General features: G+C 41.5%; 1 protein-coding gene across 1 annotated transcript; it reads right to left on the bottom strand.

Moving 5' to 3' along the window:
- Positions 1 to 640: 640 nt before the first annotated feature.
- Positions 641 to 10,437, bottom strand: cldn7a (claudin 7a). Its single transcript, XM_033651860.2, has 4 exons — positions 10,073 to 10,437; positions 6,258 to 6,422; positions 3,784 to 3,868; positions 641 to 1,801 (listed from the first exon to the last, which is right to left on the bottom strand). Exons 1-4 carry the CDS (start codon positions 10,293 to 10,295, stop codon positions 1,633 to 1,635), a joined length of 642 nt encoding a protein of 213 aa, XP_033507751.1. The 5' UTR covers positions 10,296 to 10,437; the 3' UTR covers positions 641 to 1,632.
- Between the last annotated feature and the right edge of the window lie 6,363 nt (positions 10,438 to 16,800).

Genomic DNA, 16,800 nt, shown 5'->3' with positions numbered 1-16,800 from the left:
GTCTGGCTCAGGGCGTTGGCAGTCGATCCTTCAAGACCTGTCGGTTGTGAGGTGGGGTACTGGCACGTCCCATGGATGCTCGATCAGATTGGGATCTGGGGAATTTAGAGGCCAGGTTGACACCTTGCACTCTTTGACACACTCCTCGGGCCATTTCTGAGCATTGTTTGTTGTGAGGCATGGTGCAAGTTCTGCTGTGGGGCCAATGCCATCCAGGAGTGTTATTGCCATGAGAGGGGGACTCGGTCTGCTTCGGTGTTTGGTCCTGGCATTCATGTGGATGCCACTTGAAGCACTTCACTCATCCAAAGGATATGGAAGGTCAGGGGAAGCTTACCTCGGGCTCCAAATGTGGTTGGTCAGGCACTGCTCACCTTTCCACATTCAAGTGAAATAGAAAGTGAAGTGAAAGTAAAAAATAAGCAAAACACATTCTTGTCTGGACCGCGACTTAAAAATATTTTCTTAATGATTTGTTGCTCTTGTTTTTCTTGTCTAAGCTTGTTGTGTGTATGGAGAGTTTGGAGAATGCAGCGTCATGTGCAACATCTGTTGTCTCGCAAAAGGAAATACAGTTTTATTGTTTGTGTCAATGGAAAAAACTACTATAAAATCAGCTACTACTTTACCAAAGCATTAACAATGTTGTAATATCTTTATTATTTAAGTATCAATGGACATGTTAACATTTTTTTTATTACACCATTATGTGCTAAATGAGTCGAGTGTATAAAACTATGGCATTTAAAAATACAGCGGACACTGTTCAGAGCACAAAACATCTTAATAAAAATATTTATAATCTCTGAAAGCTAGAGCTGGGCCACAATGATCTACCTGTTATATAAACCTACACAGGAGCCAAAAACCTCATCCTACATTTGTCAAAATAAATAGAGGCAGTTAAATCTCATAGTGGCTGATATGGAAGCTATTAGAGTGATAATGGCACAGTGACTACACAATAAAATATTTCATATCTGAGCAGGGTTTGTAACAGACTAGTATGAAGAGCTGCAGTGCCTGTAGCGAGTGTTGTAGTAAAAGGCCTGTGTGATATGGCCACCCTACACAGTGAGCCCTGTGTGTGAAGTCACACCCTGCTCATCGTAACATCTATTTTGGAACCACCAGTGGTTTTTATAAAACACTGTATTGTCACCCTGTGTCTGTGTTGTACAGAGCCCCTGAGTCGCAGCCTAGAAACAGGAATTGATTACTTTCAATTACATGGCAAATGCTAACAGATGCTGGTTCTAACACAGAGGTGCAAGTGTTGGCTATAATCCACCATTTAGGCTACAATTCAAGAGGTTACACCCCGAGGGCTTGTCCATTAAGTCAGGGGATCCAATTATAATGTATTTGTGAAGATCACTTGTAAACAATTGTGGAATGTGTGGACGGGGTGTGAGACATCATTCATCAAACAATTGAGAGTGCTGCATGATGATCAAGGGGTTATCAAAGGTCTGCCTGAAGAAAAAGAAAAGAAAGTCTGTAATTCTTTGCCTCTATGATTCACAACTTCACATACACCTTCAGTTTTACTCCTCGCTGGTGCTGCAAAAAAAGGAGGGAAGGGCTTCTTTGTCAGCTTCTGTTGGAGTCCCAAGCTGTGGGGGGGCGCTCTCACACGTATTCTTTCGTGCTGCTTGGTGGACCAGAGCGGGAGCTACCCATGGACGGGTACTTGGACACCTGTTTCTTTCGTGGACAGGAAGCGGCCAACATGGCTCCACCCAGGACATCCAGGAGGGAGCCGCCCCAGGCGATGAAGATGGCAGCACCAAACTCAAACCTGGAGCACACAAGATGGTGTTAAGCAATAATTGTGACAGTGACAAAGTGAACCTCTGGCAAAGTTGATTTCTGCATTTTGCTATTACACAAAAAGACAACATTTCTATCTCATCACCACAGTTACTAGTTACTTTGCAGATTTAGATAATTAGGTGAAAATACAAAACAACTAATAAATTCTAATTAGTATTAAAGATTAAAGGAGCTCTAGTCTAGTGTGAGCTAGGACCATCTGCATATGGCTCTCAACACAGAGCTAACAGAGCTAACAGTGTTGACATCAGGGGAACAGAAGGGTGGGTGCTATGCTTCCACAATAACGCTTTTCCACCACCATGGCTTGGCATTGTTAGCAGTTAATGCCATATGAGTGCAGTGCAGAGTGGCTTTGATGAGCTAGCAACGGGGATACATACACAGGGACTCAAACGCACTGACATGCACGTGTAGACGGACCAACTAACATGACAGCGAAGAGAGAGGCTTGGACAGGAGATCACTGGTGTCTTATCAATGCTCTGAATGTTGCATACAGGACCTATAAGCTCCCCAGCAGTATATAGAGTAATCAGAATGATGTCCACTTTTACCAGCTACAATATTAAGGTGGTAAACACATTAATGTATCATTAGTTATATTCCAGTGGCATAATAAATGATTCTGAAATGGGCCATTCTGCATAATTAGTATGTGTACTTTGTATGTTTATTAGAGTAGTATTTTGAATGCAAGCCTTGCCACTTTGCCATTTTTACTTAAATATATGATCTGAGTACTTCTTCCACTACTGCATTTATGGATAAAGTAAATGCTGAATTGTAAGAGCAGCACAAGAAGAGGAGAGTGACTGGTGATGTCTGCTATAGCAGTATCTATCGAAAGTGTAATAACATCAGGTAAGATAGCTTCCATAAGCCTCTGGTCATACCAGACTGATTAAGACCGTAGCAGCAAAACCCCCCGAGTGCACTGAATAATTAAAGGTTTTATTGCTTATGATTAACTTTCAGTTTGCAAGGAGAAGAGTGTGTTATTTCTTTGATCAGAAGTTACATGGTGCCATTTTAAAAGACATACAGCAATGTCAAATGAATTCAGTTTAATAAAGTTTAATAAAACTTCTGCATTAAAATTGCACCCATAGTATTATTAGAAAAATGTACTGAAGTATCAATAGTAAAAGCACTCAAACAGGCAAAATTACTGCAATGTTATTTGTTTTTTATTAATCATTTATATATGTGTAAGCAGCATTTGCCGATTCAGGTTGAACTCATTTTAACTACTTTTTTGTAGTTATTCCTAAAAAAAATACATCACATTATAACACGTAATATAATTATTTTAATATATATTAAATCCCAATGCACACAAAGATACTGACTATAGCTGTTTTATAAATATAATGGAGAAGATGGAGTAAATGGACTAAAAAGTGCAATATTAGCAGTGTAAATTTGCATACATTGAAACCATACTTCAAAAATAATATTTAAAGGAATAGTAAAAAATAATATATAAAGGAATCGTTCAACAAATGCACATATTCACTTTCTTGCCAAGCACTGGATAAGATCAGTACCACTCTCATATCAGTGTGTTAGATATGAACCTACAGCTACTGGCCACTTAGCTTAGCATTGCATAATGACTGGAAACAGGAAGTCACTGCAGTGGGCCAGGAGATAGTCCAATGCTAAATCCACAACATGTTGTGGGCTAATTGCACTTGGCTTTTTTAAACTAAGATATAATGTGTTTATAAGTGAGCATTAGAAATTCTGGTTGGCAGATTGCGTTACCCTTGGACAGTGGTAGTTAAGCTAAGCTAACTGTCTCCCGGCTGTGGCTTCATGTTAACTACTAATATGAGAGTGGAATCACTGTTCTCATCTAACTGTTGGCAAGAAAGCTGAAACATGGCAGGGTATTCTTTCAATGACAGTACTTGAATACAATGTATTTCTGGGGTTCCTTACTTGGTGTTGACTGGAGTGTAGGGATTATAGAATGCCCGGATCACATTATGAGCAAACCAGGAGCACGCCACGATGGCACACAGCCCTGAGAGGAGGGAAAGCCAACAACAAAGATCAATCAGTCCATCAGCACATCATCAAAACCTGAGAGGGTAGACGTGCTTTTACCCTCTTTATAGTCACCAGGCGGCTAGCTATTGACTCCAGCACAATTAGCTTTTAGTGTTCCTGTTCTCTTCCAAGCCAGTTAGACCTCTTATGTTAGAATCAGTGCCAGGAGTTCTGGACTCATTCAGTCTAATGACCTCTGGAGGGCTGCTGCAGGAGAGTGGGAGGAAGGCTTTTTGGACTAGGGATCAAACTTCCTCCTACCTGCTCTATGATGTACACAGGATCAAAGAAAAAATGTGATGATGAGGTGAGTTTGGGTAGGTTTTGATGAAATATTATGTAACAAGGTCTGTATTGATTATTATAGGTCCCATAGACAATAATATGAATTAGCATAGGTGCCATAGAGTGGGTCAACAATGAGTCAGCAGGGCCTTAGATTGTGATATTGTGCAGGAGGAAATTCACCAGAGCCACAGCAGAATTTAATAAATGTATCTATACATGTTATTCATTGTTCTTCAGATAAACTGGTTGTCCTTAAAAAGATAAATAAACTGTTCTAATTGATTACATTGATTGTAAGGAACCAAACATATTTTAAAAACAAGCCAAGTTTAGGAGCAAATTGTTGGTACCTATGGAACCCATTTTCATTCACATATCTTAAGGCGAGCGTCCAAGAGAACACACTGGAAAAAAAGCCATGCTAGTTGTTCCCTTGGGGAAGTTTTGCCTAAGTTTGGAGCGTTATTTTGCCCCCTTCCTTATAAGCTTGGCCAACATGGTTGGTGCCAGTGGATGCTTTAGGTTGTCTTTCACGAGATACCACTACCTTCGGGCTAGCTACAAAATTAGTAATGACACCTTAAGGGTCTGACGCCCATTTATTTTCATCGGTGGGCCAGTGGGGGGGGGGGTAGGCAGAAATTGTATCAGGGTGGCCATAGGCCCCTCTGGTGTTCCCTTCAGTGTGCAACTGGTGGTGTGGTTCTAGGGATGGCACTGGCAGTCTGTCAGTCAGTCTATCACTTTGGTACACGCTGAAATATCATAACAAAGAGTGCGATGGATTGCCATGACATTTGGATCAGATATCCATGGTGCCCAGAAAATGAATCCTCCTGACTGAGGTGAACCCCTGAAACAGTGTTTGTAAGTTTTTACTTATTGAATGAAATATCTCCACAAGTTGAATCGGTGAAACATTTTGAATTGACATGAGTCACAGTTGATGTAACCTGAAGAATTTGGTGAACCCCCTAACTTCTCCTGCGACACCAGTAAGTTCACAATAAGTTTGTGGGGTGTTTTGTGAGTCACTGTTTTTTACAGAGGGGATTTTGGATATCTCTTTTTATAACTCCATAAATCTGAAACTACTGTTAACAGCCATACAAATCCATTTTCACATGTTTTCATGAGTAAAATTCTGTATAAATCAGGCTATAAATGATATATGAATAAACCCCTCTGGTGTTTTTGCCGGAGCGCTCTGAACTTGTCGAGACGAAAAAATGTCTCAGCACAAAAAAGTCATCTCCGCTTTTTTCCCAATGTCCAACCGGATGATTTGAGCGGTGGGCTCTCTGTGGTGTTCACGACAGGAAGTTTATGGTTGGCAAACAATAGAGGAGAAACTGGTGGTAGTGGTTGCTGGATACCCAGAGCTTAACAACTTTACAAACCACAGTAACCAGGATCTCAGTAGGAAACAGCAGGTGTGGAAGCATACAAAAGTGCAGTGCTTCAAACAGCCATTGAGGAGGTGAAGCTCCTGGACCAACTGGTGGTTCTCCCTGTGATCCACCCTCTTTTTTCACGTACCCACACAGATCTCCGTTTCCCTGTGCCCAACATACTATTTGCTGACAGCCTCTCACCCTCAACCAGAGCTATAGCTATCTCCCTTTGTCTGTCCATTTTAGGAACTAGATACTAATTACTGTGGAATAAATGAAAATAAAAATAAACAGTAGATTGGTTACACGGGATAGTTAGTGTACGGAGGTGATGAGGTGGCAGCCTGGCAATGATGAAAAGGTGCAGCAAGCGTTTTTTGTTACTAGTGACATTCATTTATTAACATACACACACACACACACACACACACAAAGGCAGCGCGAAAATCATGTGATTCAGATGCTATGGCCTTTGCAGTCACCTGGTCTCAACCCAATTGAGTACCAAGAAATTTTGGACTGATGTGTTAAGCAGCCTCTTGGCAGCGTTCCACACACAGAAGCTGTTCTTGCAGCTGGAACAACACCTTTATGTTGGGTTCCCCTTTAATATGCCATCCATCTGTACGTAACCAAATTTAACTCATACTGACTGTCATCCACACTGTATGGTATCCTCACCTCCCACTAGCAGGATGATGCCTCCTGTCATGGCAACGCGGGACTTGCGCAGTTTGTCGCTCCCTCCACAGGTGGTGCATTTCATTCCCATACAGGCCACACCCAGACCTGCGATGGACACAATGATCCCAACTATCATCAAGGCACGAGTGGCTTGAAGCGAACCTGGGACGGATAGAGAGAAGGGAAATGTTCATTATGTATGAGGAGTGTCTTCTGTTTTGTAGGATTTGGGATTGTTGTTTAAAAAAACAACATAAAAGATCATATAAAGTCACATCTAAAAGCACAAACTGGTAAATGATGAGGAAAGACCAATAAACAGGCCTCGACCTATCGGAGAGTCTTTATGTGTGTGTCCAGAGGTTGTGAATTACACTCACATTAGCCTGTCAGGACATTTGAATGTGAGCTTTTCCTGGAAGAGAAACCATGGGATACACATGAACACACACCGGCACACACGGACAGACAAGCCACATCTCACACTCTTTCATTTTCACTGCCCCCCTCCCATCTGCTGCTGTTAAAGAGGTGGAGGCCTGCTGAAACGCTACTGTTAGGATCCTCATCTGTCAGAGCCCCCCCTCTCCTCACCCTATAAACCTATCACAGGGTGAGTCCCCCCTTTGTTTCTCCCACTCTGTCCACCTAGAACCAGTCTGTGCCAGTCTAGGCCATCCCTGCCCTGCCCAAACAAACAAAACCTTTGAGCAGCAAGGAAGGGATGGGTAGAGAGATACAGGGGAGGATGTAGAGAAGAGGGAGAGTAGGGGCGGTATCTCTATAAAATAGCAAGACATGGGGAACAATAGGGTGGATTATAGAGTAAATGCAGATAGAGAGCAGGATGCACAGTATCCTAGCTTTGAGTTACATCACACTGCTGTCATTATTGCTACTGAGCTGTGTCTGGCAGCTTTGCAGTGGCTTCACTAATGTGGCACATCTGCTGCCATTCAGTGTAGAGAAAAAGATACTGGTTATCATGTTATCTGTGTTATAATACAAAAATACATTAGCCATCGTGATCTTTTCAGTGTCCAGTACAACTTTATCATAGGATACATACAAGCGGCAACCTCTGGGGCTGAAAAATGAGGCCAACACACAAGTCCTAAAAACTGCAGTTCCTCTAATGACCACTTGAGGGTGGCTTCAAGGTTTCAATATGCCATATAAACTGGCCTGATTTTGGCAGCTATGTGTCAGCCAGGATAGGCCCGTGTCTACAATGTTAAGTCAGGCTGAGATTTGGCAACCATGAACAGGCCAGACCACATTTTGGTGCTGGCCGCTGTCTCTTACAGCTGCCATGTCTCAGCCAAAAAAGGCCTGTGTCTGTAAAAGCTAAACTGGGCTAGAGTTCACAAAAGTAAACAGGCCAATGCTGGCTCGCATTTGGCACAATTACAAATAACAAAGCTGAGTCAGCCAGCACTTGACCGCAAGTGAGTCAAGTCCAATGGCTATCTGGGTTCCCATGTTAAAATGCCCATCTTTACAGCAGAAATGATCATGTTAACAGCCTGGTACAGAAAACAGTTTTGGTCTCCATGGCTAATTTCCACATTCATGACAACTGTATGGGGGGCTTGCCTGGCTTTAACTGGCTTCAAGTTACACATGACTAAGGCCATGGCTTCTTTGAGTAACAGGTGGATGCCATCTTTGCCAAGTTACTACTACGGTGACAATGCTGATTAGGTAACGTAACCATGGCGTCACCCAGGATTCAGAGTATAGGCATAGCCATAGCTGTTGGTATTTCAATGGGTTGTCAGTTCATTAAAATTACCTCACCTAAAAGAATCTTGGCCAGCGTTTGGTTGTACTGTAAATCCCTCTAAGGAGTCAGATTTTTTTATTCCGGTAAATACATATTATTTTAATGGTTTTAAGCCTGGTTTTCATTAGTGAAAATTAGCATTAGCATTAGTACAGTTATCCATAGCTGTAAATGCACCATGCTAACCAAGCAAGCTGCTGGTGTTAGGGTTAGCTCCACCCTCTTGTCCAATTATGGCAACATCTGGCTCTAAAAATCCAAGATGGCGATGGCCAAAATGCCAACTTGAAGCTTCAAAATGAGAGTCCACAAACCAGTGAGTGACATCACGTTGGCTATGTCCATTTTTTTATAGTCTGTGGATACAGAACATATAATTCTAATTCTGCACATCGACTGTAGCTTTTCTCAAGTAAATGTCACACTGCTACAACATTGTATGACAAACGTGTGTCAACATTATGCATGTAAAACTACAGAGTAACATAATTGGAAGCTGTGGAATCATAATTCCTCAGGTGCTCCATAATGCTACAGTCCACTAGGAGAACCAAGGTGAAAATGGGCAGTGAGTTCCCATTAATGTGTTTGTAAAACCCACATTTATTCAGTAACCTGCATATTTTTTTAAATAGGTACTTTTAAAAAAACAGATGAATAAGATAGGTAATAATGCAAGACAGACCCCGCCTGAGGCGCTTATTATTTCAACTAGTATTTGTTCTTTAGTGATGTTATTCTAACTCCAGCTCCTTGCAAAACAAATGTGCAGAATCATATTATCACAGACTGATGAAAATAGGGCCTTTGGGGCCCCTGAGGTTGTGAAGCCCAAAACTGGCTGCCAGATATTCTTGGTTAGTAATCCGGCTCAGTATTAAACCTCCTGTTTAGACTGCAAGTAGAATGCAAAGTAGATCTTTAAACAAAAGAAAATAGATTTTAAAAAGGTGTATGATATAAATCAGCAAAACATTCTCAGTTTTCAGTCAAAGTTAGCAAAGGCAGTAAGAATGTCTGTCCATTACAAGAGATGGGTTGTAATTGGCTTTAAAGCCAAGCCACTATTTATTTAATGTCATCAAACAAGGCCAAATGTCTGCAGGATTATTGAAGTTATCTCTGAAGGAGGGGGGCTATTAACAACAATCCCTGGGTATTAAATGAAGACCTCCTGGTTTGTTATGCATGCAAATAGTATGCGTTTCTGTATGGGAAAAGTTCTAAAGCCATTGTGAGCTTGTATGTTGGGTGATGTACAGTAGGTTGTTCAGATGCCTGTGCTGCACAGTGGAGTTACCACGGTCACCCTTCTTACATTATGGGTCTGAAACTATTTATTTTGGCAACTTCTTAAGTAGTAAGCAACTGTTGCAGGGTATGCAATGTAGTTTCTATTTCATGGTGGCAAAAGTTCTCAAGTACCCAGATCTTGGGATACACTGGGAAAACAAGATACAGAGTTGTGACAAAAGATACAACTCTGAGCGCATATGCTTATGCAAAGGACTGTCTTTCTTACAGATGGATCACAGAATCAGCTCTTGAAATGTGATAAGATATCATCTACTGTTTATGTGTGTTGAAGTGTGAGTGCATGGGAAATGTGAGGAGGTGGGGTGGGAGAGTTTCCCAGAATGTGACAATGTGTGGGTGAGGATTTTATGGAATGCTTTTAGGAATAGAGATTTATCTTTCAGACTTTTTTTCCCCCTGGAATCAGTGACTTATGAAGAAGACAGTATCCCACTGTAGTGACAGGTAACAGTGCACTGTGGCTGCTGTATAGAGTGTGGTGAGTAATTACGGTGTGATGAGCAGGTTATAACCTGAGGTGGCAGAGTTAATGAGTGATAACAGTGTGGTCCATTGAGGTCTCCCTCAGGTGGAGGAGGTGCTCAGATGCAACAGGTGGGTCTCCAGGTGGGGAGGTATAAAGAAAGAGACTGTGTGAAGATCGACAGCACAGTCCAACCTGTTGCATTAAACCCAGAGATGATTGACAGGTTAGTCAGAGAGAACTTACTGTCGAGCTGCAGGATGGAGTCGTAGATTTTACACTGGAGCTGTCCGGTACTTTGGAAAGCGCATGACATCCACAGTCCTTGGTACATGGCCACCGCTGTGATGATGTTGTCCCCGATGTACGCTGACATCTTCCACTGCGGCAGGATAGTCCCGATGATCAGTCCAATGATGCCAATTAACGACAGGAAAAATCCCAACAGCTGAATACCGGAGTTGGCCATCGTTTGCAAAAAAAAAAGTCTCCTTCTTTAAATAAACTTAAACTCCTGTATTCCTCTCCTGCTTTGCAAACCGTACACCTCCACGAATGTGTCTTTAAGTGATGCAAAAAGTCCGCGTCGCTCCTGAGTTGTGCGCCGGGGGTCTTCAGTTGGGGATGGGCATCCGAGATGTGGGTGATGGTGTGAAGTGGGTGTGTAATTATCCTGCCTGCTGATGCATGGAGTTGCAATGCCCTGTGGTCGCGGGGAGTAGCTGCTGGGAAATGTTCCCTCTGCTTCCAACAAAGCAACAGGTTGTCTTTCTACTTAACACTTCTCTTTATCAATTTCTAACCTTTACAGCTGTGCCAGACTCTCCAGTGGCTCCATCATTACGCACTCACCCCACTCTTTTAAATTAATTAATTCTGTACCTACTGCTGTAAATGTATCTTCACTTACAGCTGCATATGGCCAGTAATCATTTTTAATACACTCTAAAAAATGATTCATGGGGTTAGTGGATAACATTTAAAGACATTTTTTCAGCATAAAAATACTGAGTTTGTTTCATTAATGTGTTTTTTAGTCAGTTGACAACTGATTTCAAGAAGTTGGTCAGAATCAAAAACATTTTTGACATTTTTCAGTGGAATTAAATAAAAAATAAATACGACTATCTTAAAGGAAATAGTCTGACCACTAAATATCAACACAACTTTTGGATAAATATTAAGTTTACTCAACTTCATCAATCATGTCGGTTGAACTAAACTAACTGAGTTTGTCAGATTATAAAACACCCATCAGATTTATTCTATAAGGACAGTTACTACTCAAAAAGATGCATGCAAATTGTCACCTTCATTTTTTTTTTTAAAAAGTTGAACCAGTGGATTCTCTTTTAGAGCCATAGCAAACATCGCGTCTGTAGTTTGAATATTTACCCTAATATCAGCAGCATCATGCCTAATAGAGTTTACTGGGGAAAAATATAGACTTTAAAGTGATCATAGGCTACAGTTAAAAAATGATATAACACTATACTTAAGATGGAAAGTAAGGAAAATGAGTGTTCAAGAGGTTTAAATAGTTTCCATTCTTTTTCCTCCTATACTGCCAGAACTCACCAAGAATAAACAATCAAGAAAGCTATCAACAGTGAATTTGTATTTCAGTTTTCTCCAGAGTCACTTATGAATTTGACCCTAAATATTCTCTAGTTTTACCCTTCTTTTTCAGTTTAGAAATGGTGTGTGTGTGCATACAGTATACACAGTTACAGTCTACCCACTGACCCAGATTGATGCTGTAACTCAGGTTCCTGTCAATGTACAAAGTAGACTAAACTCCCAGCTGTGCTTTCACCACATATCACCAGTCACTGCCTCAGAGCAGATTCATGGCCTCTCCGTTGCTAGCAACGTGTGAGCTAAACTGCTGGATAAAAATGGACAGATTAAATGTGTAAACCTCAGCTGTAGGACGTACAAACTTTAAGCCTTCCTGTTGAAAACTTTTCTTGGCCTTTAGATAGCCGGCAGGTGATCTGATGGAGTTGATCAATAATTCATCACTGCCGGAGAGACCGTCATCTGTGCCATCCAGGATGTAGAAACCACAGAGTGAATCCAGCCAGGCTCACCTTTAGTTCAGCACCTCAGAGGGGCTGGAAGAGGGAGTGCTGGAGGAAACTGAGGCTTCTCCATAACTCTCTGAATGGAAGAAAGATGACAAGACCACATTATGAAACTGTGGGTGTTGTTATAATGCCATCAGTCCATCCTGTGTTGACACATCTTCAGTCAGATTGTAAAATTGTGTTCCAGATGGCAATAAATCTGTGGCCCACATCTACAGTTCTATTATGGCCCACACTTGGCCTTTAATGATGGTGTTGACTGCAGGGTAAGTGTGGCTGCCTAAACTTAGCTAAGCTCCATCTCATATGGATGTCAGGTGTGTTGGAGACCGAATCTGGGCAAAGACATCTATCATTCGCTGACCTTGTATGGGCCATGCATCTGGCATGTTGTGTGCCAGTTATGGGCCAAATCGGTCCCAGGGGAATTAACCACACCTTATATGGGCCAGATGTCAGGCATCTAATGGGCCAGATGTGTGCCAGATCACAGCCATACCAAACAGTTATCCTACATGGGCCTTATGTCTGGCATGTTGTGGGCCAGTTCTGGGCCAAATCGTGGCTAGAGGAGATAGCCAAAGCTTTACCTTGAATGGGCCTGAATTTAATCTTATAAGCCAGATGTGTACCAGATCAAGGCAATACCATACACTTACCCTATATGGACTGTATGTCTGGTAAGTTCTGTGCCAGTTCTGGGCCAAATCGGGGATAGAGGAATTTACTAAAGCTTCTCCTTGAATCAGCCAAATTTCAAGCATATTTTGGGCCAGATGTGTGCCAGACTGGGGCCATGCCATATGCTTACCCTACATGAGTAATTTGTCTGACATGTTGTGGGCCAGGCCTGGGCCAAATCGAGGCTAGAGGGAATTGCCAAAGCTTTACCTTGAATGGGCCTGAATTCAAGCATCTTATAAGCCAGATGTGTACCAGATCAAGGCAATACCATACACTTACCCTACATGGGCTGTGTGTCTGGTAAGTTCTGTGCCAGTTCTGGGCCAAATTGGGGATAGAGGAATTTACCAGAGCTTCACCTTGAATCAGCCAAATTTCAAGCATATTTTGGGCCAGATTTGTGCCAGACTGGGGCCATGCCATATGCTTACCCTTCATGGGTCATTTGTCTTGCATGTTGTGGGCTAGGCCTGGGCCAAATCAGGGCTAGAAGAAATACCCAAAGCTTTATCTTGAATGGGCCTGAATTCAAGCATCTTATAAGCCAGATATGTACCAGATCAAGGCAATACCATACACGTACCCTACATGGGCTGTGTGTCTGGTAAGTTCTGTGCCAGTTCTGGGCCAAATCAGTTTTACCAAATGGGTAATTTGTTTGGGCCAAATAAGGGCCAGAGGAAATTACTGCAGGTTCATCTTAAACGGCTTTATGTCAGGCATGCTGTGGTTCTGGTATGAACCAGAAGAGGGCTGAAGAATTCATGAGCTATATGCTCATACTGGGTGCCAGCTCAGGTACTAGAATATGGACCACATGTGAGTCTTATATGGATCAGGACAATTTACTACAGGTCTACTTTAGATGAAATAGATAAGCATCAAAACAGTTTACCAGTTCTGCATTACCAGCACACCACCCCCAGCCTTCATCCTGAGCCTCCAACCACCTAAAATCTTGTAATAGAGCACTTACATAATAAATGACAATGACTGTTTTAACCAGTCATTTCCAATTATTAAATTAATAATAATTATGAAATCAACATGCACATGAAATATAACCCAACCAACTTTTACAAATTTCCAGGATCCCATCACTATTTCCAGTTCATTTTTATAGAACTTTGAGGGTAATTCAGGGGAATTGACATGATGCATGTGAACACTGCGTCTTGACAAGTTGTGCAATAAATTGAACCTGGAAGGTGACAACTTCACACCTCTTGTTACAAATATTTAACAATATATTTGTTCCATTAGGTTCATTAACATGCCAGTTGTTCCTCTTCCTGCATTGAATGGGCAAAACCAAGAGACAATAGCAAGCATTGTCCAAACCAGAGGTCAGGCTTTTGGCGCTGCAGTGTGTGTGACTTCACACTGTGGCTAAACAATAGTGCTACAGCAATGGCAGAGGAAGTAATAACCCATAAGCCCAGAGGAAGTTATCCCCACTGTCAGATTAATGGGAATGTGCTCACCTACTGGCTGGATTACCTATTTAAAATTGAAGTTTTGTTAGGTTGCTCTCACAGCTCTCTTACTCCTCTTTTCCACTTCCACCACTCAGGTCTTTCATTTTCCCACATTCTTGCCCCCCCACCTCTTCTCTCACTATAACTCTTTTGCTCTATACTGTATCCAGGCTTCGGTAACAGGCCTCAAGTCTTAGCTGTTGAGGCCAACAAATGCCCCATTGTTGCTGGGGAGGAATGACCCCAGAGTTCAAGGAATCTGTTTCACTTTGATACAGAGGTAAAGGAGGAAGAGGAAGGCATGGTTTGGGTGATTGAAAGAGTTGCTAAGCTCAAGGTAGGATGTGAAAAACAAAGGAGAACTGTGAACGAAAAACACATGAAGGTAAGAAAGGTGAGCACAAAGCGCTGGGTGAGATGTAGAGGAGGAAGATGAGTAAGAAGAAGATCAAGAGCCAGTCCCAGACCTAACAGTGCTGTTGCCACGGGTAACCTGATTTATCTGATGTCCTCTTGGCTACTTCTCCACCCAGGACCTGGATTGCAAAGAACACAAAAAAGAACATTGCTCTTTCCCCCCACTCCCTTTTACTACTTTCTTTTTTAAAAGCGTAAACACACATTTGTCTCGCTGGTTTAGCCGTTGCTCAACGCTCAATAGGAGCTGAAAAAGAAAACAGCCTAAATCAGCCCAGAGAAGGGCACTAACAACATTCTCTCGTGGGCTCTCCCTCCCATTTCTGAGGCCTCCGCTGGGTCTGAAGTGAGCAAGTGGAGTGCAAATTCAATGATTGACGTCCTTTAAGTGCCCTTGGAAGTCACTGAGGCATTAGCAATAAAACACACTGGGCCCACGGCTTTTCCCTGAAAAGCTCTGAGTGCGCAAATGAGGGGGATGGCGCCCTTCTCTACATGTCCCCTGTCTTTTTCACCTTCAGTCTTCTTATGCAACAACTTTGGCTTTTGTGCAGTGGCAGCAGGACACGACTAATAGATTGTGTTCTTGGTCTTGTGGACTCACTCTTCTCCAAAGAGCTTGGCGAGTGCTACACGCATGGTAGAAACATATTTGGACAGTTGGACACAATGAATACAATCACAGACTCTGTGGCGTTGTGCTGCAACTCAGTGAGCATGAAAATGGCTACAGTGTAACTGTGGAATGAACTACGCCACCAGCTACGATACAGTGCACTGCAGAGGCCCAATATTTACACCAAAATTACTGAGTGGAAAATTGACCCAGTTTAGGTCAAAATCGCAATGATGTAATACTGGTTCAACCTTACCCAGCACCCATGTTAATGTTTACATGTAGTGTTAGTGTAGTGTCATACTGTTATATCATTATTTGATTATTTACCTAAGGGTTGGTTTAGAAACTTTGAAATGCTTAAATGGTTGTTTTGCATCTCTTTGTAGTAGTTTTGTGTCTTTAGTTGTTTCCCATGTTTTTGTAGTTGTTTTGTGTCTATTTGTTGTTGTTTTGCATGTATGTGTTCTTGTTTTGTGTCTCTTTGTGGTTGTTTTATGCCTCTTTGTTGTTGTTTGCTGTCTATTTGTGGTATTTTTGCATGTATATGTTCTTGTTTTGTTTGTCTTTGTGGTTGTTTTGTTTGCCTTTATGGTTGTTTTGCATCTTTTTGTAGTTGCTTTGTGTCTTTATTTAGTAATTTTGTGTCTATTTGTGGTTGTTTTGCATGTAAATGTTCTTGTTTTGTGTCTCTTTGTAGCTGTTTTGTGTGTCTTTGTGGTTGTTTCGTGTCTATTTGTGGTTGTTTTGCGTGTATGTGTTCTTGTTTTGTGCCTCCTTGTGGTTGTTTTGTGCCTCTTTGTTGTTGTTTGCTGTCTATTTGTGGTTGTTTTGCATGTGTATGTTCTTGTTTCGTGTCACTTTGTGGTTGTTTTGCATCTCCTTTTAGTTGTTTTCTGTCTCTTTATGATTGTTTTGTGTCTCATTTGTTTTGTTTTGGGGTTTTTTTTTTTTTGCTTCTTTGCAGTCAGTGACATCAAACAAGGAATGTTACTGATCACAATACTTAGGTATCAGGTACAGTGCCTGCTGCCTGGTAGGCCTGTTCAATGATCCATCCACAATACAGACAAGCCAACTACCCTTAACCTTCTGATTGTGGGAGTTAGGTCAAGTTTCACTGTAACTGTCACAAATGTATTGTTAGTTGTATAAAATGATACAATACATATTATCAGTCAATCAGTAACAAATGGTGACGTGTAAGTTTAAAATGAGCTAAAGCAGATGATATATATATATATATATATATATATATATATATATACATATATATATATATATATATATATATACACACATATAATAGTATATAAAACCAGGTCACAACCCAAGGCAACAACCAGTTGCCTTGGGTTTGACTGGTGACTCTACCATAGACATTGGGTAATCCAGTATTAAATCAGTACTGTGTATCATGCACCCTAAATAGGTCAGTTCTGTACAAGAACATTGTTGACTTCCTGAAGCCCCAGTACGCTTTAAGGCATCTACAATCTTCTGACTAAATTGTCATCACTGTCTCTGCAAACACAGTCGCAGGAACAAGTGAAGCAGTATGTGAAGCTCGAGGAGTTTCCCTGGCTGTATCAGACCGGCTGGATGTGTCCATGTTTTAAATCTCAGTTTTAAAAGACTCACTGTAAAGTTTTTAGTCACATAAAAATATTTTATAGTACTCACATGTCT

Source organism: Epinephelus lanceolatus, chromosome 22 (genome assembly GCF_041903045.1).
Source record: "Epinephelus lanceolatus isolate andai-2023 chromosome 22, ASM4190304v1, whole genome shotgun sequence".
Lineage (NCBI taxonomy): Eukaryota > Metazoa > Chordata > Actinopteri > Perciformes > Serranidae > Epinephelus > Epinephelus lanceolatus.
Note: the sequence above shows the minus strand (reverse complement) of the source record. Positions and strands in the feature narration are given on the sequence as shown.

Excerpts from the sequence above, each read along its gene's own strand:
- cldn7a (XM_033651860.2), bottom strand. The coding sequence starts at position 10,295 with ATGGCCAACTCCGGTATTCAGCTGTTGGGATTTTTCCTGTCGTTAATT. Across the intron at positions 6,423-10,072 it reads CTCCATCCTGCAGCTCGACA|GTTCGCTTCAAGCCACTCGT; the intron begins GTAAGTTCTCTC and ends TATCCGTCCCAG. Across the intron at positions 3,869-6,257 it reads CATCATCCTGCTAGTGGGAG|GGCTGTGTGCCATCGTGGCG; the intron begins GTGAGGATACCA and ends CCCTCCTCTCAG.